Source organism: Triticum aestivum, chromosome 6B (genome assembly GCF_018294505.1).
Source record: "Triticum aestivum cultivar Chinese Spring chromosome 6B, IWGSC CS RefSeq v2.1, whole genome shotgun sequence".
In the NCBI taxonomy this organism is placed as follows: Eukaryota; Viridiplantae; Streptophyta; class Magnoliopsida; order Poales; family Poaceae; genus Triticum; species Triticum aestivum.
Genome location: NC_057810.1, coordinates 171,104,266 through 171,130,934, shown reverse-complemented (window position 1 = coordinate 171,130,934; position 26,669 = coordinate 171,104,266). Strand labels below are relative to the sequence as shown.

The following is a 26,669-nucleotide window of genomic DNA, read 5'->3' as shown; positions in this document are numbered from 1 at the left end:
CTAAGTTTTTGAAATCCTACCGAGTGGTAAGCCAGCCTTCCACTCGGAGGCTTAGTTGCAGTCCAAGTACTCGCCTAAGTTAAACAAAATCCTACCGAGTGGTAAGCCAGCCTTCCACTCGGAGGCTTAGCTGCAGCATTACGCTCGCATAAGTTCAAATACAAAGTGCGCTCTTCGAGGAGGACGAGGTGCAGGTCGACTGCTACCCTCTCCTTCCGAGCTACGCCACAAACACAACGTGCACTCTGCGAGGAGGACGAGGTGCAGGTCGACTGCTACCCTCCCCTTCCGAGCTACGCCACAAATACAACGTGCCCTCTGCAAGGAGGACGAGGTGCAGATCGACTGCAACCTCCTTCTCCAGAGGTATGCCTTGAAAATCCTACCGAGTAGAGAGCAAACCTCCCACTCAGGGCTTAGCTGCAGCCCAGTGCTCGCCTAAGTTTCTAAAAATCCTACCGAGTGGAGAGCAAACCTCCCACTCGGGGGCTTAGCTGCAGCCCAGTGCTCGCCTAAGTTTTTGAAAATCCTACCGAGTGGAGAGCAAACCTCCCACTTGGGGGCTTAGCTGCAGCCCAGTGCTCGCCTAAGTTTTTGAAAATCCTACCGAGTGGAGAGCAAACCTCCCACTCGGGGTCTTAGCTGCAGCCCAGTGCTCGCCTAAGTTTTTGAAAATCCTATCGAGTGGAGAGCAAACCTCCCACTCGGGGGCTTAGCTGCAGCCCAGTGCTCGCCTAAGTTTTTGAAAATCCTACCGAGTGGAGAGCAAACCTCCCACTCGGGGGCTTAGCTGCAGCCCAGTGCTTGCCTAAATTTTTGAAATCCTACCGAGTGGAGAGCAAACCTCCCACTCGGGGGCTTAGCTACAGCCCAGTGCTTGCCTAAGTGTATTGGGGAACAAGTCAATTGCAATAAGCGCCTCGCTTTAACCTGCAAAAGACACCTCAAACCAAATGCAAACATATTCAACGTTGAATCCAAGTTCGGATAACACCTAACGGAACCGAAAGTGCTCAGGCGCTAAGCCTGTTAAGGTTTGTCGGTTACAAAATTCACTCGGCATACCGAGGCAAATTTAAAGTATCAAGCTCGGAAGTTTTTTACCCCTCCTGTGGAGGGCTGGAAGGTGCAACAAACTCGTCCAAGTCGATTCCATCTGCAATCCGAGTGGCGGCGGCGATGAAGGTCTCCATGAAAGATCGGAAATCGTGCTTCTTGGTGTTAGCCACCCTAAGGGCCACCAGCTTGTCCTCTCGCGCATCCTTGCAGTGAACGCGGACCAGAGACAGAGCAACATCCGCGCCACACCTGGCCGAAGACTTCTTCCACTCCTGCACTCGACTTGGGACCTTGTTCAGTCGAGTTATCAGAGACTCGAGGTTGTTCTGGAGCGTCTCTCTTGGCCAGAGGGTTGTGTCGATGCGAGAAGTTGCGACCTTCAGCCTTGCGAGATAGTCGATGACAGCAGCAACACGAGATTCAAGCCGGAGCACATTCATGGCGACTTCATCTTTCACGGGAGAGTTGATGGGGTCCAGGTTTACTTCCAGTCGACCAGTCTCCTCTTCAAAGTTCTGGCAAAATTCTGCAAGCATAACCACCGAGTCAAGACAACAATCGGAGATCACAGTTAAAATGTCTGTTTGATACAAAAGATTACCTTCAAGCATGAGGAATAGCTTCTTGGTGAGTCCACCCAGATAAGCCTCCAGATCGTTCTTCTTCCCCGCCAACTCACTGGCCTTGTCATTCAGGGCAATCTTGTCACTTTTCAGTCGACTGACCTCCTTGTTGGCAGCATCAAGAGCAGCTTTCAGATTGGTATTTTCTTCTTCAAGCTTGGTGACTGAAGCCAGCTTCTCATCTGCGAGCTTGGTCTTCTCTAAAGCCGCTTTCTGCATCTTAGCCAAGTCAAGGTCTTTCTTCTTCAGGGCATCCCTCACTTTGTCTGCAAAGTTACAGTGAGATCAGACTCTGAAACAAACGAGAGGCAAAGACAGTCGTCGAAGGCCTCACCAAACATACCTTTAGCTTCCTCCTTCGCCTTCGTTAGGTTCTCTTGGGTCAGTTTCAGATCAAGCTCGAGCTGGATGTGTTTGTTCTCCAACTCAGTATAACGAGCCACAAGGTCGCAGGATTTCTACGAAGAACCAATCGACAGATGTCAAAGACAATTCACTTCCGAGTGACTAAGGAAAAATCATAGCGTTTCTAAGACTACGGCCGAATACAAACATTCGACCATAGTCTCGGGGACTACACCCAGTGGGTGCACTCAGCGTGCCCCCACTAGTTTCATCAGTTAGAGTCGACCAGTCGACCAACAAAAAAACGGGAGGTGTTCTTCAGACTATAGTCGACTGCCAGCAGTCGACCACAGTCTCGGGGACTACACCCAGTGGGTGCACTCAGCGTGCCCCCACCGGTCTATGAATCTATTCGACCTAGTCGAGTGAGGAAAAAACTTAAGACATAAAGACTATGGTCGACTGCCAGCAGTCCACCATAGCCTTGGGGACTACACCCAGTGGGTGCACTCAGCGTGCCCCCACTAACCCGGAATTTCAATCGACACACCCAGTGGGTGTAAGACAAACTCTGGGAATTTCAAAAAGAAGAAGTTTTCAGATATCATATCCTAACAGAACAGGCAGTGACCGACTGACCTGAACATTACTCTGAAGAGCTGAACTGGCGTCATAGGCTGCCTGGCTGGCTTCTCGGATCGCCTTCACTTGCTCCATCATGACCCCCGCTTGGCGTATTGCTTCTTTGGCAGCACTAGCTTGGTCTTCCGGGACGTGGTAGGTTGAGAAAAGCGAGGGCTGAGCAGCACTCGACGATGGAGGATGAGCACTCGTCAACGGCACCGCAAAGGTTACAGTAGGCCGAGTGACATTGTCTCCCTCCACGACCAATGTCTCGGGTGCTGGCGCGTCCTGAGTCACCTTGCCAGCAGATGCTTTCTTGTTCCTTCTCTACCTCAGTGGTTCCTCGTCGTCGTCGTCGGGAAGGTCGATAACGACGTTAGATGAAGCTGCAGAAAAAGAATCAAAATTAGAGACAAGAAGCCAATCGACTGAAGACGAAACTACAAGAGTCATACCAGGTTTCGAAGTAACAGCATCCTCCATTTCCTGATCTTCAGCTCTGCCCGAGGTATCAGAAGTAGCAGCACTGCAGTTCCAGAAGTCAGTCGATTAGCTCATGAGTCGACCAAGAATAAGTTCATGTGGAACAGACAAATTCAAGCTACACCATTACCCTGAGATAGTGGGGATCACCATCTTCATCTTCGGCAAGACCTTCGCCGACTTCGACGGCGCCACTGGAGATTGCTTCGAAGCTTTCTCAGTCGGCACCGGAGAAGTAGTCCGAGGGCGCTTGGTCGACTGCATGGCGGTTGCGACCCCCTTACCACGCTCGACCGCGGGATCATGGACAAGCTTCGAGTGTCTTTCCGAGCTAGGAGGTACAACTTCCTCCTCCTCCTCCTCTTCTTCCTCCTCACCAGAGTCATCACCCTCGTCATCGTCGTCAGCATCCAAATCCCACTCCTCCGGGCTTTCGCCCCCACTTCCTTCCTCCTCCTCAGTCGGCGTTTGCGCTCCATTGGGCATCGAGTATAACTCAGTGGTGGCCTGTCAGACAACAAGACAAGACAAAGGTCAATCGACCAATTCGCAGCGAAGTAGAATGAATAAAGCAAGATTACGATTGGAGATAAGTGGTCATACCGTGTCCGGTGTGTAGGTACAGTCGAGTGGTGGGATCCTCCTAGCCCCTTGAGGGTTGTCCTTATTCCCTGTGATTGCGGTCACCCACCTCTCCAGTGTGGCGTCGTCGACCGCTTCTGGATGGACCCGAGTGGTGTCTTCGGTACCACAGTGCAGCCACATCGGGTGGCCTCGGTACTGAAGCAGTTGGATGCGCCGTCTAAGGAAGACCTCCAGAAGATCCATGCCCGTCACTCTGTCCCTAACGAGTTGGACTACGCGCTCCATCAACATTTTTACCTGAGCTTTCTCCTCAGGAAGCACCTTCAGAGAAGAGGGTTTGTCCACTCGGTCCATGGAGAACAGAGGGAGACCAGTCGACTGCCCTGGCGTCGACTCGTCTTGGTAGTAGAACCAACTCGACTGCCACCCTCTCACCAACTCAGGAAGGGTCATGGCCGGGAAAGTACTCTTATTCCTCATCTGAATCCCAAGACCCCCACACATCTGGATAACCTTAGTCCTCTCATCATCCGGACTCGCCTTTTTCACCGTCTGTGAGCGACAGGTGAATATGTGCTTAAAGAGACCCCAGTGTGGTCGACAACCCAGGAAGTTCTCGCACATGGACACGAAAGCAGCAAGATAGGCGATGGAATTGGGAGTGAAATGGTAGAGTTGCGCCCCAACGAAATTCAGAAACCCTCGGAAGAAAACACTCGGCGGCAGAGAGAATCCACGGTCTACATGAGTGGCTAGGAGAACGCACTCACCCTCCTGCGGCTGCGGTTGACACTCGGTCCCCGAAAGCCTTGCTGACCCGTGGGGGATCAGACCCTCGTTGGCCAGGTCATTGAGATCCGTCTCGGTGATGGTCGAGCGGATCCAATCCCCTTGGACCCAACCTTTTGGCAGGCGGGACCTTGACGAAGATCCGCCCCGACTGGACGCTCTCCCCTTCGCTTTCCCCGTCGCCCTCGCCTTCTTCGCACGCTCCAAGGCCGCCGTCTTCTCCTTCACCATTGTCGCCGGCGAAGCACGCGAGGAGTGGATAGGCGGAGGCGAGAGCAGGCACAACGGGCGGATACAAAGAGGGCAGAGAGGAGAATGAGAAGGCATTGTTCAAAAAACCCTCGCCCGGTGCTTTATATAAGGACGCTTTCAAGTGGATGACAAGTAGGCCCGGGCGCTCCTGTCACATCCCAAAACAGTCGCGCACGCATGATACGTGGCGAAAAAGGCGGCGCGGAAATCGAGGCATCCACGCCTTATCCCATCCGAGTACCGTGGACCGCCCCACTTCGCGCACTTCCCACAATTCGGATCCCACAAAATCTTCTAACGGCAGATCAATCTGTCAGACGATAGATTTCCTGCGATCCGTCGCTCGGAAGTTCACTAAGTTCAAAAGTTCACTCGACAGAAGAAAGGAATGGATCAATGCGACTTAAAGAGAAGTTAATGTCAACGCCAAAGAAGAAAAATCGTTGATCCAGGATACAGCATAATCAGAGCACAGGAAATAGGTCAGAGAAAATCATCAACTCCTTCCTCACTCGAACCTCGATCCATTTGGGGGCTAATGATGAAGTCATGTACCTAGGGTAGGGTCATGAACCTATCTAGGATACCCTACCCAAGGACATCCTTAGAAGAAGCTACCTTCCAGTCGACCAAGAGGGACTTCACTCGACGAACTCAAGGACACTCGACGTTGAAGATAGCCACTTGACCATGAAGCTAACCACTCGACGGCCAGGAGACCTAAAGTCACTCAGCACGCAACGGTCTGTCATTAAGTAGCTTTAATAGTCTTCATGGCACTTTATGAGGGCGTTACCAGTAACCCCCTATCTTAATGTACTTTAAACCTTGCATAACTGAGGGTCGGAGGGGTCTGGCGGACTCTATATAAGCCACCCCCCTCCTCAGTGTAAAGGGTTCGCACCCCTGTAACTCATATACACATAAACCAGTCGACCGCCTCTGGGCTCTGAGACGTAGGGTTATTACTTCCTCCGAGAAGGGCCTGAACTCGTAAAACACTCGTGTGTACAACTACTCCATAGCTAGGATCTTGTCTCTCCATACCTACCCCCCATTCTACTGTCAGACTTAGAACCACGACACCGAACGCACGTCACCTCCGAGTTCAGCACACGTTCAGCTCGATGACGTCCCGCGAACTCCGATCCAGCAGAGCTTCATGGGAGAGTTCGGTCAGCACGACGGTGTGATGACGGTGATGATGTTACTACCGATGCAGGGCTTCGCCTAAGCATCGCTATGATATGACTGAGGTGTAATATGGTGGAGGGGGCACCACACACGGCTGGGAGAGATCAACAGATCTACTTGTGTGTCCAGAGGTGCCCCCTGCCCCCGTACATAAAGGAGTGGAGGAGGGGGAGGGCTGGCCCTCCTATGGCGCGCCCTGCAGGAGTCCTACTCCCACCGGGAGTAGGATCCCCCCCCCCCTTCCAAGTAGTAGGAGTAGGAGTCAAGGAAAGGGAAAAGAGAAGAGAATGAAGGAGGGGGCGCAGCCCCTCCCCCTAGTCCAATTCGGACTAGTCCTTGGGGGGTGGCGCGCAGCCTCCCCTCTCCTTCCCCCAAAGCCCAATAAGGCCCATATACTCCCCGGCGAATTCCCGTAACTCTCCAGTACTCCGATAAATACCCGAATCACTCGGAACCTTTCTGATGTCTGAATATAGTCGTCCAATATATCGATCTTTACGTCTCGACCATTTCGAGACTCCTCGTCATGCCCCCGATCTCATCCGGGACTCCGAAATACCCTCGGTACATCAAAACACATAACTCATAATATTAATCGTCACCGAACGTTAAGCGTGCAGACCCTACGGGTTCGAGAACTATGTAGACATGACCGAGACTCATTTCCGGTCAATAACCAATAGCAGAACCTGGATGCTCATATTGGCTCCCACATATTCTACGAAGATCTTTATCGGTCAAACCGGATAACTACATATGTTGTTCCCTTTGTCATCGGTATGTTACTTGCCCGAGATTCGATCGTCGGTATCTCAATACCTAGCTCAATCTCGTTACCGGCAAGTCTTTTTACTCGTTCCATAATGCATCATCCTGCAACTAACTCATTACTCACATTGCTTGCAAGGCTTATAGTGATGTGCATTACCGAGAGGGCCCAGAGATACCTCTCCGACAAACAGAGTGACAAATCCTAATCTCGAAATACGCCAACTCAACAAGTACCTTTGAAGACACCTGTAGAGCACCTTTATAATCAACCAGTTATGTTGTGACGTTTGGTAGCACACAAAGTGTTCGTACAGTAAACGGGAGTTGCATAATCTCATAGTCATAGGAACATGTATAAGTCATGAAGAAAGCAATAGCAACATACTAAACGATCAAGTGCTAAGCTAACGGAATGGGTCAAGTCAATTACATCATTCTCCTAATGATGTGATCCCGTTAATGAAATGACAACTCATGTCTATGGCTAGGAAACTTAACCATCTTTGATTCAACGAGCTAGTCAAGTAGAGGCATACTAGTGACACTTTGTTTGTCTATGTATTCACACATGTACTAAGTTTCCGGTTAATACAATTCTAGCATGAATAATAAACATTTATCATGAAATAAGGAAACAAATAATAACTTTATTATTGCCTCTAGGGCATATTTCCTTCAAATGTATGTCTAGAAATTTGATAGTTCAAGATTAGGATTTGATTCTCCGACAGTGGAGTGGTGAGAGAGAGTTTTATCCTTTTCTTTTTTAGTCCCACATGTAAGTGACACAGAGAGGTGAGAGAGCGAGTTTTTAAGTCAAAGGGCCAGCTATAAGGGGAAAAACGCCCAAGAAAAGTTCCAAAAACGACCAAAGAGTGTTTACTGGACAAAAATGACATGGAAGACCATTTCTTTAAGGGCATCTAATGGAAAAGGGCCCAATTTGAGCAGGCTTGGGAATTAGAAGTATATTACAGTAGTGGATTTGAGTTCAGAGATGAAATATAATTGGCCATTTTACTAAAGCCTTGGTAGCTTTCCATGTTGCAAAGACTGCTACCACCGAGAAAAATTAATCTAAGTTATTTCACTGTATTCGACAAAAGAGTTATTTCACTCTAATTCTTAGCTATAAGAGTTATTTATGACCCAAAGCGGTGTACCTATAATTTTGTTGGGTTTGAATAATGTCATAGGCCATTCTAAGAAAATTAACTTGGTGCTATTAAACCCATTAAGTGGGAAAGAAAGGTCGTCTTTTGGGCTATGCCACATCATCACGTTTTATTGTGCGGTAGAAAAATGATGGCTTCCCAGACAACAACTCCCCTCGTAAATTAGAGATGGAGAAAGGTTAAAAAATAGAGATGGAGAGAAAGGAATCTCCCTTCAGCCTTCCTTGCCTTCCCCATGAAAACAACCATCTCTTCCTCTTCGGCACCTATCTCACCCAACCTTCTCTTCCTCTCTCGTCGTGGGGACACACCGATTGGCCAACCCAAACCTCCTATCCCCGCCTGCTCTCTCATGCCACCTCCCACCCTACTCCATCCCGGCTAGGGCCGCTGCCACTTTTCATCACGGCTCGAGTCGTGACTTGTGAGGCAGTAAGGAGAGCCGTGGAAGGAGGACCAGGAGACGACATGAGGGGTTGGGTTGTAGGTATCTGCGGTCCCACACCCGTCCAATCCCTCCTGATTTTCCTTTCCCCTCTCTTCCACTTCTAACTTACACTTTAGATTTAGAAATCCCTTGATTTAACGCCCAGATGGCCTCATATTTGTTTGTGTAGATTCTTTTTTTATGTCTACCTACAAGGTTTTCGACGAAAATCCAAGAAGAACCGCCCCGAGTTTAGGCTCGCCAAAAAGGAAAGGGCCCTTGGTATCTCTTGTAGGGTTGCACATGTGAACTATGTAAGAAGTGTTGGAACATGTTTTGCCAAATGGGATTAATTTTGATTTCGATGTATATCAATTGTAGCCTCTAGAGAAGCTACAATGGTATGATTTCTGTTTTATTGAAATTCTTTAAGGAAGGTTTGTTAGGAAATTTAGTGAGCTTGTTTTTGCGCTCAAGTTTTTGCAACTAGGAAACAATGGTGTACTCACAAAGTTTGTAATCCAGTGCAGACAATGTACAACTTGTAGATTTTTGGAAAGGGATCCCGAATTCTTTTAGTACAGGTTCATAGGACAATGGTGCATAGTTTTAACATATATATTTTTTAGTGCACATAACAATAAGATCATCCATCATACTCCCCCCGTCCCATAATATAAGATCGTTTTGTAAGCTATTTTAGCTTGCAAAACTATCTTATATTATAGAACAAAGGGAGTATTTATTTTCGATAGTGTCATGCTTCAGAATTTATACTATTTTATATTTTAGATACTGAAATCGCGGGTTTACTCCCAGGTGGGGGTGAACGGGAGATTTTTAGTAACTCGTCAAACTCTGGTGAATTTGACGAAGATCGGAGTGAAGAAATAGAAACGCGAACAGAATTATGTCATCATAGAAACTGAAAGCATGCATACGAGATACATACAAGTGAAGAACATGTAATCATACAAGCATGAGGAAGATGAACTGAAGAAATGAAAAACAACATGATAAAAGTCTTCACTTCAAATTCTTCAAAAGGTAGATAACATATTCTCCAGTAGTGGAATAACTTAAAGGTAAGGGGTGAGGAATTTGAAACCAGGTAGGCTCGGTGAAGACACATCGATTTGGTAGACCGGTTCCAGTTGCTATATCAACTGTACGACTGGTTGAGGCGGTTGAGTTGAACTCAGAAGAGACCAAGTCTTCATTGTATTCCTCTTAAGCTAAGGTCACAGCAGACCTCGCCCAATCACTCGTGGTAAGTCTTCAAGGTAGACTTTCAAAACCTTTACAGACTTGTTCACCGGCACACAACAATTACTCTTGGGTGCTCAGAACATGATGCCTAACCGTCTGGAAGAATGACAGTCTTCAAAGGTAATAGGCGTCAGATCACACAGATCAATCTCTTCAGTGATGCTCAATCACTTTGACTCTGGTTGGGATTTTCCTAACTTGGGTTTCTCTCAAAGTCGTCAGAGGAAGGGTTGCTCTCACAAGTGTCAAGTTCTCTCTGGAGTAGCCAACCATTAAGTGGTTGTAGGAGGCGGCTATTTATAACTAAGGGGCAACCCGACATGAAATGTCATAAATGCCCCTTCGGACATGACCGTTGTCAGGATAAGGATCCACTTAACAGTTGGCACATGACACAACAATTGTCGGAAAATTGAACTCTCAGTTTCATTGGGACACTCAATTTCCTCAAGATAGGTACATCGCACTAGCGAAATCCTAACTCCTCAGTCTGGCCGAATTCGTTAGCGACTAGAAGAACTGCGTCTCTGTCGCTAGCAAATTTGTCAGCATTGACGGAGATTTCCAAAGGCTTCACTCGAAGCGGCAAGAGCGTGTATAGGTTTGAGCATCACTTTGGAATTGTGATATGTATATCACCTAGACCCCCTTTAACAATACGGTTTTTCCTATGACTCAAATAAGAAGAAAGAAACTACGAAAACAGAAGTCTTCAAACTTCCAAGTCTTCACATCACTTTCTTCAAAGGCCGCACCAAATTCTTCACTTGAAGAAATGGATTTTCAGTGGTTGTCTTTCGTCAGTTAATCCAAATCTTCAGGGACTATAACATCTTTGTATACTCATACACGCATTAGTCCTTAACCTATTTGTCTTCAATACTCTAAAACCACTAAGCGGGCACTTGATACACTTACAGATACATTTAGGACATTACTGATATAGGATTGTAATATATTTTTCTTTTTTGTATACTGATGGCCCCAATTTCTCAGTTGTGAGCTCATTACCATGTTTTAGTTCTTTTTTTGAATTTTTTGCAAACCGCAACTTTATTATCTATATATGATCTGAAAATTCATTGCTTACAATGATACTCCATATGACATATATGCATGAGATCGGGAAAGGGTGTGCAAGCAGTTGTAGTTAAATATGGTCTCGTGAGCAAGAAGTTGTAGTTAAATATGTAGTTTATTGCAATCAGGAGCACCAACTATAAACTTTAATGGGAAACACTTCCTAACAGAAGTCTGCTAGAAGGCTTTCGTTAGACCAGCCGTGAAACACTGATGTGTTTTTCATCTCATGGCTGAGATTGCTTCCAAATTATCAATGTGTTTCCAAAGTCGACTGATTTTCTTAGGAGGTGACCCGTACTCCTCTGGAAGGTGTTAAGAGCGTCCTTTACTTCCTTCGCTTGTTCAATAGTCCCTTTAAAGAACAGCAAGCTATCATCCGCACAAAGCAGGTTTGAGATGCCTGGGCTGTTACGGGCAACCTTGACCGGTGTGATGTGTCCTGCATCAATCTTCTCCATGACACGGGTTAGGCCCTCTGCAATAAACAGGAACAAATAGGGGCTCAAGGGATCCCCCTGTCTTAGACCTCGCGACGGCACAAAATTCTCCAACAGCTCACCGTTGAATTTTACTACATACCTCACAGACCTGACACACACCATCACCCAATCAATCCATTTCTTACTAAAGCCATATTTTCCTAAGACGCCCTCAAGAAAATTCCAATCCACTCTGTCATAAGCCTTTGCGAGGTCAAGCTTGTACGCACAGTGTGTATTCTGCGGATGTTTGCTATGTTGGATCTTGTGAAAACATTCAAATGCAATTAGGGCGTTATCTGTGATCATCTGTCCTGGGATGAACACACTTTGGGTCTCCGAGATAAGCTCATCCAAGAACGGTCGAAGCCGGTTTACCAAACATTTTGAAATCACCCTGTAGATTATGTTGCATAGGCCGGAAATCTTTCAGGCTTTTCGGATCATTGCCCTTCGGGATTAGAACGATGACTGTATCGTGAAGCCCCTCAGGCATGATTCCATCTATGAAGAACTTCCTCACCGCATGCATGATCTCTTCTTTGAGCACCCCCAGTTCCTCTGGTAAAAACATGCATGGAAGCCATCCGGGCCCGGGGCTTTGAGAGGGCCAATATGAAACAGTGCGTCTCCAATTTCCTTCTCCATAAATTCCTTCTCCAGACTGTCATTCATCTCTGGGGTAACCTTCTCATTGAACATGTTCAGGAGGTCTTGGGGGGCCACGGTACTTTCTACTGTAAACATCCCTTTGAAAAAACTCATAGACATTTTATGTAGTTCCTCTTTTTGTTCGATCCATTGGCCATTGTCGTTCTGCAGTGTGGAGATGGTATTTTGCTTCTTTCTCCAGGTAGCTTGGCGGTGAAACCATTCCATATTCCTGTCTCCCTCTCTCAAGTGTGTTGCTCTGGACCTTTGGCCCCATAGTATTTCCTCCCTTATTAACAGTTCATCCAATTCTTTTGTGCACTCCTTAATCTCCTTCTCATTTGCTTGGTTAGTTGGCTTGTTCATTAGGGTTTTTAGACGGTTCCGGAGCTTGTTCGTTTGTCTCCTGACTGATCCTATTTTCTGTGCGCTCCACCTTCACAGCCTCTGTTGCATGATGACCAATTTCTCTTTTATTTCCTGCAGGTTTGCTGTTGCCCCCGTGTTGTTCCAGCAAGCTTCCACCTCAGCTTGTAGAGTTTCATCTCTTTCCCATAGTGCTTCATATCTGAATTCCTTTTTCCTCCTATACTCCAACTTTCGGCCAAACTGCAACAACAACGGTAGGTGGTCAGATCTAGTCGAACATATATGTTCGATTTGTGCATTCTGGAACCTCCTACTCCAGCAAGGCGTTGCCACCCCCGATCCAGTCTAGCCTTCACATTCTTGCTCCCTTCTTGCTTGTTGTCATAAGTCCAGTCAGGACCTCTATACCCCAGATCATGCAAATCACACCAATCCAACACTCCCCTAAAGCCTGCCATTTGTTTCTCAGGTCTCTTCGCTGCTGAAAAATGCTCACTCTGCCACTACGTTTTCTTAAAGTCACCAATCAACATCCAAGGCGCATTTGAGTTATTCTTAATTCTCCTGATTAAGTTCCACATGTGGATCCTTTCATGTGCTTCTGGTTCTCCATAGATGAACGTACCCCTCCACCATTGTTCATTAGGATTATTACGAATCAACACATCTATGTACCGCGGGCCAAGTGATAGTTTTTTTATTTCAACAGATTCATCCCAGTACAAGGCGATACCTCCACCTTTTCCCCTACCATCATGCAGCAAACCGTCTTTAAGACTCAGCCGCCACCTAAGGTTATTTACCCGCTCCTTATTCTGCCTAGTTTCAGAGAGAAAAACGATAGAAGAAAGGTGTGTGCTAACCAAGCACACAAGTTCTTGAACTGTCCGGGGCTGCCCCAGGCCCCGACAGTTCCAACTTAGGATCCTCATGGCCCCTGGCGGACGCTTTCATCCGCATCCGCCAGTACACCGGGAGCCCCTGGCCCGGTCGCTTCCAAATCTTCCTCAAGCCCAGTCTCCTCCTTTTCATTCTGGTTTTCCGGCCCTCTCTTCTTCTTGTGTACATCCGTGCCATCACACTCGCTACCATCCTTTGTGTTATTTTCATCCATGTTCAGACGCCCACCTCTTTCCTCCGACACTAAATCCCCTGGCCTAGCCCTCGCGTCTTATTTCCCATTTTGATTCCTTGCCAACGTTGTTTCCTGGTTTGCAGGTTCAGACTTCAGAGGACGTCTACCGGTCTGGTGCTTGTGTTTTCCATGTAGTCCCTTTACAGATTTACCTCCCGTCACCACAGGAACGGTTGTGCTGTTGCCCCTCCTGTTCCCTTCCGATTCCTCTTCGCCACCATTTGGTTTTTCTTCCAGCAGCCCTTTCTGGCCAACCATAGATGGGTTAGCGATTCCTTTGGGAGCGCCAAGTTGGGGTTCTGTTCAACGCCGGGGGATATTTCAGAGATCCTGGCTAGTCCCCACCTCCTGGACTACCGCCTGATCCACTGCTGTCAACAGGGGAGGGGTTTCGGCAATGGAGACCCCCACCTCTGCCTTTGTCTTGCCTACTCCTTCATCCACTACCATCTCAGCTACCTTGTTCTGATCATCTATCTCCTTCTCCTCTGTACCTATCTTGATGGCTCCAACGGTGGTGATCGCTGCCAGAACCAGCGGGTCCGCCAGGACTGCCTCTGCCTCCTCTCTGTGTCTTTCAGTTGCGAGTTATGGTGGTGCTGACTTGGCCACTCCATTTGCCTCTGACTCAAAATGGAGAAAGCACCTAGCGCTAGCTGCTTCAGGCACTACAAACCCTCCTCTCATGCTGCTTCTCTTAAAAGGGGAGGCATGCATTGCCGCCGAGAACCTCATCTTTTGGAGGTCCGCCGGTAGCTTACATTCGCGTTGACCAGGCCCTAGATGACCGCAGAAACTACAGAAACGTGGTAGCCTCTCATATTTTACATTGAGGCGATACACAACATCTTCCGCATAGTCATGGAACTCTAGTTTGCTACAGAGCGGCTCATCAACATCATGTTTAACCCTGACCCTAATTGACTCACCCCAAATTCTTCCCTGAGTGTCCACATCAACTTCCATTACTTCTCCCAACTTCCTTCACAGCTCGCGGGCAACTGGTTCAAAGAACATGATGGGCGGGGCATCGAAGATGTGCGCCCATATTGGCAGGTGGGCGACCATCACATCTGCTGGCCTGGCAGTACCATCCACCTCCACCATCAGGAACGTGTCTCCACGGTGAGTCCATGACCCGTTATTGAGGATGAAGCGGCGATCCCCTTCGTGCTCAAACTCCGGAAGGAATCTGTTGTTCTTGAGCGGCGAGTAGTTGAGGCGGCCACGCAGCCCCCACTTATTCTTAAGTTCCTGGAAGAGCCCGCTGACACTGAAAAGCTCCATAGAAAAGAACAGGCCAATTGCTATCCACCTAGACCTCATGGAAGCCCTCTCCCTTGACAGATCCATGGCCACCACATGTGTGGTTTGCACCGCCATGCTGACTGGGAACACTCCACTTGCCACTTCATACCTTTCTTCCTGTGGTGCCTCCACTCCCCTTGCCTCTGGTGTGCGGTACAGATCACCGCGCCCCTGAGACGATCCACCTAGCTCCATAGGCCTTGTGCATAGCACGGCCTTGCCGTTCAATGCCACTTCTTCCTCCTGAACCAGCACCACCTTATTCTTATCGGTCTCTTGATTCGCCATGTTTGGGATTTGGTATGTGGTGGGGGCAAATATGTGTTCCTTACTTTTTTCGGAAAAATGTCCAAACACTATCCAAGTGGGTATTAAAAGGGTGCTAGAGGTTGAAACATCCACTTTCGAGAACAAGTATCTTGGCCTGCCAACACCAGAGGGTAGAATGAAAAATGAGAAATTTCAACCAATAATGGAGAGATTCATGAAAATATGTGATAATAGGTCAGGGAGACAAATGTCGTACGCAGCAAAGGAGGTGCACGTAAAATCGATTGTCCAAGCATTGCCTACATTCACCATGGGGGTGTTCAAGCTATCCATGGGCTTTTGCGAGAAGTATGAGAGATTAATAAGGGAATTCTGGTGGGGAGAGGAGGACGGCCATCGGAGAGTGCATTGGATGGCGTGGGACAAGATGATAAGGCCGAAGAGAGGCGGGGGCATTGGATTTAGAGATATGCACCATTTTAATCAAGCATTGTTGGCCAAGCAAGGTTGGAGATTAATTCAGAGGCTGGAGAGCCTGTGTGCAAGAGTACTAAAATCCAAATACTACCCTAATGGTGAGCTACTGGACACAGTTTTTGCCACTGATGCTTCACAACCATGGAAAGGGATTGAGTTTGGACTTGAACTTCTCAAGAAGGGTCTCATTTGGCGAGTGGAGAACGGGAAGAGCATACAAGTACAGAGGGACCAATGGATCCCTAGGAGCGAAGGCTTGAAAGCAGCTAGCTTCACATGTAGATCAAGGATAAGATGGGTAAACCAACTCATAGATCCCATCACTAGGAGCTCGAACTAAGAACTCATTCAGCGGATCTTCAGCCCGTCCGATGCTACGGAGATCCTCAAGATCAGGATCCCACAAGTAGAGGCCGAGGACTAGCGTGGCATTATGAAAGAAACGGTGTCTTCTCGGTAAGGAGCGCCTACAAACTTGCCATGCTCGACAAGGGACTGGGACCGCAGACCTCTAGTTCTACTGCAAGCAGAGATAACCGGAGTATCTAGGATAGCATCTGGAGAACGAGAGTGCCGGAGAAGATCAAAATATTTGCGTGGAGGGTAGCCACTAACACCCTGGCAACCAAAGCCAATAAGTGCATACGTACGTTGGCCACGGGCAACATATGCGACATCTGCGGCACTGCGGGAGACAACGAATATCATGCGGTGATGACCTGCACAAAGAGCAGAGCGCTCATGCAAGAGATGAGGAAGTACTGGAAGATTCCGAAGGAAAGATCCTTCTGGCACAAGGGGGAAGACTGGCTTCAGGGCCTCCTTATTGCATGTAACGAGGAAGAGAGAAGTAGGGTGCTAATGTTACTATGGCGTGCATGTTTTTTCCGGGAAAACATAGTCCACGGGAATGGGAAAGAATGTATCTCGAGATCAGTGGCGTTTTTAAGGAAGTTTGATGAGGAAGTGCGTGCCTCACAAGACAAAAGGAACACCACCAATATAGTATCTGCTGCCGGTGTGGCCAAATTAAACACAGATGCGACTTTTGAAGCTGCATAGGGAGAAAGTGCAGGTGGAGCGATTGCAAGAAATGACCAAGGTCTAGTTTATATGTCGATGGGACGTAACGTGAGTCATTGTGGGGCAGTGGTAAAAGCAGAGAGCATGGCGCTACTTCACGGACTCCGGAACTGGCAAAATATTTCAATGGCCCAATCCAGGTCGAGGTGGACTGTCAGATACTGCCAAACATGCTATCCTCAAAAAAAAAAAAGCCGACTGATTTTCTTTCCCTAAAAAATTATGAACAGAAGAATCAAAATTAGAGGATTAGATACCTAGGCCAAGGTCTAGTGAGTGCATGATGCATGCGAGGGAATCGGGAGAATCCACATGGAACTATGGAAGCATAATTTTCTGTCCATCTATGCAAATTGAGCACATTTGTATAATTGTGTTCCCAGGAAACACAACGCTGATATGTTTAAAGCATACATACTCATGATAATGTTTCTCCATTACTGAAAGGTCTTATTGTACAGAAACAACTATCTGGTAGGCAAAAGCATTTTTTTTAATGTTTCTGAAGTAAAAAAGAAACATTACATAACTACAAATTTATACCAAATCACAAAAAGTTTGATTCTCCATGGAAGCAATTTTAACTGTGGGAGCAAAATATTTAAATAACACGTTGAAAACAAGAGGCAAATTTGGATAATAATGGAAATAATATTTGCTTTAGAAGCAACCCTGTATGCGTGGACCAAGAGCGATGGGCTTAATTTGGGGGTTAATTCCATGTATGTACGATTAAAATAGGATAGACATGATTTACGGAAGCATTATGAAAACAAATCGCAGTTAATTCATATCCAAACTAACCACCTAGACACGCTCCTCTATGCGTGGGTCTAGCTAGCAGATCGGACGCTTATCTTGCTTCTAATCCAATAGCCCACGACTAGCCTGATGAAATTCAGCCTTAGGAGACATGCCTCAAATGGGTCGAGTTCATATATTTGCTTGCTGATAAGGTTGTTAACACATTTTGCATATCTCCGCCCCATAATATAAGAACATTTTTCTTGCTACATAGGGAGTAACAAATAGGCCATCTCAATGTATAGAGCCAACATAGCACCAACACAAGGCAGCCTAATGTAGAGAGCCAACATGGCAACACAAAGGAACACTCAGGAGGCCCACATTGGTGGGCCCCAACCACTAGTGACACATATAAAAATAACTTAAAAACAAGCAGACATTCCAACAGCTAAATAGAATGGGGGGTTAAGGTAAACAATAATCTCAGTTCCAGCGCAAAATCAGTATGTAATAAAGGGCACATCCGTCCAGTGCTACATTACTCCCTCCGTTCCAAAATAAGTATCACCAACTGGTCATCTTCCCCAGGATAGAAGCGAGCTCCAGACTGTAGTTTACCTGGCTTCTTTTCATTTCACTTTCCCCATGACAGAAGCTAGCTCCATGTTGTCTGTCAGACTAGCACGACCATATAGCTTTAGCAAGGGGCGTTAACGCTTCAACAGCACCAAGCGACCAGCTTGGTAAGCTACCAACAAAAAAGAAAGAACTTCAATAGCATCAAAGTTTCCCACGTTAACAGCAACCATAGATCTTCGCATGGAACGTGACTAATCAACATTGCCATGAGCCTAGAAAGCTGAATTTGTGGACCAATTCACCTTGACTGAGATGTTAGCGAGCTCATGCTTTATCTGTCGACTAGAACATCCGTAGAGCTCAGCTTTAAAAGAACGTCGGCGTTCAACATTACTGTTACCAAACCTGAACTTCAATATCATCATGTCACCATGCGTGACAGCAAGCACAAACCTTCTCAAGCCACACGATTGATCAATAGAGCCATGGAAAAGCTGAGTTTCTTCGTAGTCTTCCAAAACATAAACAAAGGACCGCAGAGATAAACTGAAACTACTATGCACCTCTGATATGACTACTTCTATTGTCGCTTCCACTGCTTGCTCAATACATGCGAAAGACATGTCAACAGCACCACAATTGCCCTTAATGCGATGTTTGACTGGTTTCCATGATCTGCGGTCATGGCATGATATTGCTCCATCTATCAACTGCAGATCCTCCTCTTCTTGCCCTCCATTCTTGATCCTCATATCAAACTCTATTAAAACAGGGGAAACCAATTCGATGGCTCTCTTAGGTCCAGTCATTTGAATGGAAGAACCCTATAAAATTATTGTTGTTGTTAATTTATAGCTGTACATAGTAAACTAAGAAATATCCAAACTGGAAACTATCCTTACTAGCCATGTACGAACAATTGCAATAAATGCACGAATCCTAAACTCCTAGAAAGCAAACTAATTTGAGTTCTACAAACGAACATTAGTCAAGTACCAACCGTTAAAATAGATGGTCACATAAATCATAAACTCACATAAAAAAATGAGTTCTACAAATGAACGTTAGCCAATAACTCAGATAAATGATAGCATAAATCCTGAACTCTTGAAAAACCTACAAGTCTTGCCAAAAACTTGGCATGTGTACATGGCTATAATTCAAACGACACCACCTTACCAAAATAACGGGCATGCCCTTGATTTGGTCCTACAGCAAGCGATCACTTCTACCTCTTTTGACCATGGCCCACTTGTTATTCTCTGAAGCCAAATTCTCGTTGCAGCGGATTCATAGACTACAAAGTCATATACTGTCCTAGGGCTTGTAATCTCCCAACGCACACCTTGGCTGCCTATGATTGCCAGAGGTATCCTGATAGCCAGCATGTTTGGTATTCAGATCTCCGCCTGATGTAATCCGTGCCATGGCCGCCGATTTGGTCGGTTCCTCATAATTAGAATGGAAGGTGTTCCGGCTAAAAAAAATGGCCATGCCCTTTATTTGGTCATGCTAAATGTTGGTTTGGCTAGTTGGGGCTCAGACCAAACACACCCTATGGAACTTAGGGTCAGCCACCTCTTTGGACACAATCGCCCATCTCACGACAAGGAGTCCCCATGACAACGTGATTGGAATCTCTAGAAACTCGTTGGGCGCCTAGGTCCAACTATCCAGGGCGACAAGTTAGAGATGTGCAAAACTTGGGGTCTTGTCCTATTAAACTTTGTCGGGCTGAAATAATGGCCAGAGCGTTGTGCTCGGCAGCGTCCCAGGGAAGCCATTGCCATCTGGGCGAAGATAGCGAGGCGAAGGATCAACTTGGACGTCATGTGGAATACCTGTATTCCAAAGAACTCGAGGACCTAGAGCAGGAACAATGAATGCTTCAACCAATGATCACAAGGGATAACCGTCTCTAATTTGGTCAACCTTCTCTAATGGCCTTGGTATTTCTACCTCTCTTTGGATGCATTTCAACCTAGATGACATCGTCCACCATATCAATGGGCAGTCGTACTAGCGTATCCTAGCGGCGTGTGTACAGTATAAGCCGTATTGGACTAGGTATGCGCAGGCCTTGAAGGCCCACAAGGATCATTATCGACCAAGGTGGCAAGGTGGTGTGCTAAGGATGTATAGTAGTTATTTTTAGGGGAAAAGATGCCTTGTGGGTTACTTGTGATAGTTATGTGAGTTTTGGTCCCGCTGGATGACCGGGGAACCAACTTCAAGCTTTGTCTATCACAATCCACCGCATGCACAAGGAACTATGGACTACGATGACGCCTTTTGGTCGCTAGCTTGGAACGACAAAAACCTAAGCGAGATGTGGCCAGCCTAGGAGGGCATTGTAAGGCATCTTAAAGTCAACAACTTCAAGAGAGCACTACTCCCTATGATAATCGACCCTGTTCCGGTCTATCTGAAATATAAGCTTATAAAGCAATGGTTATGTATCTATTAACTCTTTTAAGTGGATTCCTTCACATGTCACCTTATAGCGACGTAAAGAACTGCACCACTCATCTAGATGGCTTGTGGGTCGCCCCTAACACAAGTCTGTTTTGTTACGGATCGTCGGACTATCATCTGCTTGAGGTCCTTTTTTGATCATATTAGTCTTAAGGGAGCTCTCGCCACCGATCAAGACGTGATGAATGCTAAGCTGATCATAGGCAATACAACCAAATGGTAGCGTCACAGGTAGGGTTTGATATTAGAATAATTGAACTCGTCGAACAGAATATGCGCTTCGACCAATATGATCTAGGGGTCAAGGACTGAGGGTGAGCAACACGATGTTCCTGGTCACGACCTTAGTGGTTGTTTGGATAGCAAATGCGTTTGGTTATAGATACGAGTTTTTACTTGATATTTAGCAAAACCATTTTTACTAATTTTTCTGTTAATAATCAATGTATAGAAGACTATATTTGGGTTGGGAAGTGTGTTTGTCATTTAGATAACGATTCAGACTATTCTTGTTCTTCCGTGATCTTCTCATTCTCTCGTCAAATTTTGTTGGGGTACAAGTACAAGATAGTTGGTTGATCGATCTCATCGGACGGTCACATACACGCGCATGTAGTCGAGCAAGCTGTTGGATTGATTTGATCCGCCATCTACCAAACGCACAAAATGACAGGCGCATACATGTACGCACATGTAGAGCCTTGCTATCGAGGGTACGCAGTTGGATCAATTCAATCTGTCAACTACAGAATGCCGCATACATGCACATGTAGAAGCTAGCTATCTAGGGCAACCGACTAGATCGATTTGATCCGCCGACTGTTGAACGCACGTGCGCAAATGCTCAAGGAGCTAACCTTGATGGTGGGAACGGCTAGGACGAACGGTGCAGAGGAAGCTTCGGCTAGAGGGCGGCCTCAAGGTGTGGCAAACCACTAGGCCCGTCACGACTGTTGTCAGTCACCGGGACCTGCAGATTCTATTCTTCGGCTGATGAATGTGCCCAACAGGATCGGCGAGAGAGATATAGCATGTTCTTAGAAATTATGGTTTCAGATAGTCCAGTTTTGCATATCTAAGAATTGGTTAGAGTAGCCAAATGTGATTTTAGTTTGTTAAACCGTCATTCCATTTTATAATTGGACTCTCTACATTCTAACCAAACAACCCCTTGGCATCCCTCCCTATCTCACAACTCTCAACTGGACAAACCACCCCACAAGTGGTTAACATGTGGCAGACAAACCACCCCACAAGTGGTTAACATTTGGCGATCTAGGAGATTCGTCTTTCAACTCTACAAGCTCCATATCGATGAGTCGCGAGAACTCTTGATAGTTAGCTCTTGCGTGGGAACAATTAACGTGGAGTTTGCATGAATTATCACAAGTTTGTTGCTTCATTGGGATTCACTTCTACATAAGTTGGATCCGACAACGCAATGTACCCGCAGTCGATGCCAACTATAGTGTAATTTTGGTCGCTTCATAATGGTAGGGTAGTAGTACATGATTTATGTAATCATTGGAACATCACCTCATGTCAATAGGGGTGCCAAGACACAATTTAGCCAGGTTCCGTCCCCCTAGTCAGGAGTAATAGCACTACTCCCGCCTTGACTAATATGTGGAGAAGAGTACAAACATGGTTACACAGTGAATCCGACGAGTTCGTAAGCAACTCAGCGCTATGATCATCGATCTAGGTGAGATGTGCCAGATCTGCTTGGTCCTTCTTGCGGGGTCTTGGACAACACAATATAGTTGTTAGATGGCGATGAGCTTCTCCTACATGTAGATGTCCTCGTCATATATGGGTAGGAGTCTAGACCGAGTACGAGCGAACTTCTAGCCCCTTTGCCAAGTAACTCGCAAAGGCTTGCCTCCTTGATCGGTGATGCTCCATTTGGGCCTCCATAATTCCACATGACGCGTGCATACGACAGTACGGCTACCCATTTGTCATCATCCTCCGACTCAACGGCGATTGTACCTTCCCCTCAAGGAAATCAGTATGGGGTTGTACCACACTGTTTCTCATAAGTTGCAGCAAGGAATGAGACCTCGGGTCACAGTAACAAGCAAACACGCCCTCGGGTTGTACCACACTCTTCCTCATAAGTCTCGACAAGGAAATTTTGCGGTGATGAAGTAAACTAACAAGTAGCGACAATAAGCAGCGATATTGAGGGGAATGCAAACTCAAGTTGTTTCACGAGGGAAGGAGGAGAAGAAAGAATATGGAAGTAACACTATGGGTCGATGCTCTAACTGGTAGGAACGCTAGAGTGATGACGAGTGGACGAACGTTGCAACACTCATCAAATAGTAGTATGCAGAATGAAAGGACATGACCACACAATACTGGTTGGACAAGTGGAAAACGGAAAGGACCCATTTACGCGAAAGAGTATCTTTCATGATATGGCCATATGGGTAGGAAAGAAGAGATGCAAACCAAAGGAAATGAACCAAAGAGGTGCACGATGGTAGATAGAGACGAGGACGTTGACTCTTGTCACGAGGTAGTAAATAAATTAGCTCACTTACGCTCATAAAAAATGCCTCTAGATTGATGTCTCAAGATATATTTCGCTAGTAAGATGATAACAACAGAACATTTTGGGAAGCAAGTAAGAATTAAACCGACCTAATCAGTTGTTTAGTCTCCCTAGTAAGTAAACAGGCTATCACCCCTTGCCACTTCCATTGACCAAACGAGCCATATCATTATGGTACATTATGGTTATTCAAGTATGGTCATAATTACTGCGTCGAACCGTAAATTCAACATAATTTGGGATCACATGGGGCAAATAATAATTCTATTAGAAAAACTAAGGCGACAATTAATACAACATTTCCATTCTCTATCTTGCATACTATATCCTCTATCCCAAGCTTTTACGATTTCAAATATATTTTTTTGTAACAAGCATCAAGAGTTGTATGTAGGTTGAACCTCATTTCTTCTACGCATGTAATAGGATTAAGCTTAAAATATAAAATAACAATTATCAATGATTAAAGATAAGTTTAGAATTGTACCTTTTGTGTGATGATGGGATCATCCCTGCTATAATTAAGAACATAGTTACGCATGCCATCCCTATCATCCCGCACAGCTATATACCCATACAATTCTATGGGGTCATGGTTGATGGAACACTCGGCCAACATCAATGAGAAAAATTGCAACATGTTGCATGGAAAATAAAGTTTTTTGATTGCCTTTGAGAACATCATCGGCTCCAACCGAGCTTCACCAAAGATTACACAACATATAACAATTATTAGTTCATAGACTAGAGAAATTACATACTACAAAAAGGGTAAACAATTAGTTGCCCCAAGTATTGTGCTAAGTTGCAGAGAACGGCTGCCTAAAGAATATAAGAATATTGTCGGTTAGCTCAATGTACGAGTGACAAAAATTACCAATGTGCTTCAAAAGACTCATCTAAGCAAGTTTATTATCCAAGAGTTTTCCGACAACAACAACAACAACAACAACAACAACAAAGCCTTTAGTCCCAAACAAGTTGGGGTAGGCTAGAGGTGAAACCCATAAGATCTCGCGGCCAACTCATGGCTCTGGCATGTGGATAGCAAGCTTCCATGCACCCCTGTCCATAGCTAATTCTTGGGTGATACTCCAATCCTTTAGGTCTCTCTTAACGGACTCTTCCCATGTCAAATTCGGTCTACCCCGACCTCTCTTGACATTCTCCGCACGCTTTAGCCGTCCGCTATGCACTGGAGCTTCTGGAAGCCTGCGCTGAATATGCCCAAACCATCTCAGACGATGTTGGACAAGCTTCTCTTCAATTGGTGCCACCCCAACTCTATCTCGTATATCATCATTCCGGACTTGATCCTTCCTCGTGTGGCCACACATCCATCTCAACATACGCATCTCCACCACACCTAACTATTGAACATGTCGCCTTTTAGTCGGCCAATACTCAGCGCCATAAAACATTGCGGGTCGAACCGGCGTCCTGTAGAACTTGCCTTTTAGCTTTTGTGGCACTCTCTTGTCAGAGAGAATGCCAGAAGCTTGGCGCCACTTCATCCATCCGGCTTTGATTCGATGGTTCACATCTTCATCAATGCCCCCATCCTCCTGCAGCATTCACCCCAAATATCGAAAGGTGTCCTTCTGAGGTACCACCTGCCCATCAAGGCTAACCTCCTCCTCCTCACACCTAGTAGTACTGAAACCGCACATCATGTATTCGGTGTTAGTTCTACTAAGCCTAAACCCTTTCAATTCCAAGGTTTGTCTCCATAACTCTAACTTCCTATTTACCCCCGTCCGACTATCATCAACTAGCACCACATCATCCGTAAAGAGCATACACCATGGGATATCTCCATGTATATCCCTTGTGACCTCATCCATCACCAAGGCAAAAAGATAAGGGCTCAAAGCTGACCCTTGATGCAGTCCTATCTTTCTGACAAGTTTTTGCAAAATTGGACAAAAAAAGGTTAGGTTAGGTATAATACTCCCTTCGTCCACAAGTGTAAGCAATTCCTGACGTTTTGTCCATAAAGTATCTCAATAGTCTTCAACCTCCATCAAAGCAACCCTCACCAAATTATCTCCCAACCTCTCTCACGCTGGCCATTCAGGAGCTACTCTGGCTACTTTAGTGAGGGGCATCATAGTATTTTCCCTTACTCCTTTATCTGTCCTAAAATCCTAGAAATGCTTACATTTGTGGACGGGCGGAATGGTGTTATAAATAAAGAAGATGGTACAATTATATCCGCAAAGCCCTAGCAGAAAATATATCAATTAATCACCTGAATTGTCAAATGCCCTAGGAATAATCAATAATGTAAAAGTATTGAGTGCAAACCCATGCTGTGAAACATATGCACAAAACAAATTCTTCAACGGTTCAACCTGATCTAATTTGGATGCCCCAAGCCTGAGGTTGGAGTTTGCCGCCAACATGAGCTGACTTTGGGCCATCTAACTTGGCAAAGTAAGTCCAATCATGAAATACAGTAACCAATAGACTAGAGCTGTCTAGATTAATTCCATTTTTACACCCTAAAGCCGTTCAGATGTTCACCAACATGGACTTGTGCAGCAAATACTCATTCAAGAATATGGATAAAATGGGGAAGCTGATTTAGTAATTTGGATACATACTCTCGTTGTGGTCGGTAATGTCGATATCAAACCAGTTTTCCGTGAAAAGCTTGTTCTTGTATATGGCTCCATCACGGTGGCTGCTATTTGAGTAGATACACGGGATGAATATATCAGCAACCTTCGTGGGATTGCTATCTGTGACCTCATTGGTTAACTTCTTCACACTGGTTACTTTCTCCCTCGTATTTGCAGTGTCTAGGCATTTGATAGTGGCACAACCTTCGGGTTTGTACGAGTGTGGCTTATTCTGCTTCTCCTTGTTGCAGCTAGTTGTGCAAACATAAAAGCAAATCTTAACATCCGGCTCAAATAAGATGTATACTATCGCACTTTTATCTAGAAAAAAATGCATACTATCACAGAACCGCCAGGAACCCTAATTAGTGAAATAATCAAACTCTATATTTCCAATTCTGATTCGACCTAATAGCAATTTTAATCCAACAAATACCAATTTCTTTAATTTAATTTGGCCAGAATCCAGATCCAAAAGTTCATTACAAGGCACAGGATTATCACGGTACATGTTCTGAAGTAAGAGATGAAAGGAGGCCATAACAGACCTGGAAAGAAGATCCAGATGCCGATTCGAATGGGCTGATGATGACAGAAGGAGTGAAGCATCTCGTCCCTCGCGCGCTATTGGCCACCGGCGAGGCGGAGCGGAGACTACTCTGCCGACGCAAGAGCGCCAGCGCCCAAGCGCCGGAGGCCATGCGCAGAGACCAATAATCGATCGTGAGACGCTTTGCATCTCCGCCGCCTCAGGTCCTCACGGATTTGGCGGCGGCAGGCGACCCTATACATCGGCCCCCATAGCCTTTTTTTTTTAGGCGTGCTCATGGTCGGGGAACGTATCCTGTGCAGCCGGCGTCGCTCCAACTTGGCTGCCTGTACAAGCGCTTGCGAGAATGGGCCAGCCCAGCGAGGACACAGACCTTAAACGCTTTTTTTGTCGTTTTTTCGCATTTTTTGATTTTTTTTTTGCGAGGGTCATTTTTGGATTCTTTTTTCTTTATTTTTTATTTTGCTTGTATCTATTATAAAATCACTTTATACAAAAAACTGAAACATGTTAATCATGTATTAAAACAATATTAAACATGTATATACAATTGTTTCTAATGTATAAAAAACTATACAATGTATATGCAAAATTATACATCAAAACATATACATATGATAAAAGTGTTAATCATGTATTTGAAAAATGTTAAATGTGTGCATACAAAATGTTACTGATGTATA

The 26,669-nt window shown here is 45.8% G+C and overlaps 1 protein-coding gene across 1 annotated transcript; it reads right to left on the bottom strand.

Moving 5' to 3' along the window:
- Positions 1 to 17,633: 17,633 nt before the first annotated feature.
- Positions 17,634 to 26,294, bottom strand: LOC123136409 (uncharacterized). Its single transcript, XM_044555764.1, has 4 exons — positions 25,985 to 26,294; positions 25,419 to 25,687; positions 23,300 to 23,511; positions 17,634 to 18,601 (listed from the first exon to the last, which is right to left on the bottom strand). The coding sequence occupies exons 1-4, from the start codon at positions 26,173 to 26,175 to the stop codon at positions 18,050 to 18,052; spliced, it is 1,224 nt and encodes a 407-aa protein (XP_044411699.1). The 5' UTR covers positions 26,176 to 26,294; the 3' UTR covers positions 17,634 to 18,049.
- Positions 26,295 to 26,669: the final 375 nt, after the last annotated feature.

Excerpts from the sequence above, each read along its gene's own strand:
- LOC123136409 (XM_044555764.1), bottom strand. The coding sequence starts at position 26,175 with ATGCAAAGCGTCTCACGATCGATTATTGGTCTCTGCGCATGGCCTCCG. Across the intron at positions 23,512-25,418 it reads CATTACCGACCACAACGAGA|CTCGGTTGGAGCCGATGATG; the intron begins GTATGTATCCAA and ends TCTTTGGTGAAG. Across the intron at positions 18,602-23,299 it reads ATCCCATCATCACACAAAAG|GGTTCTTCCATTCAAATGAC; the intron begins GTACAATTCTAA and ends ATAATTTTATAG.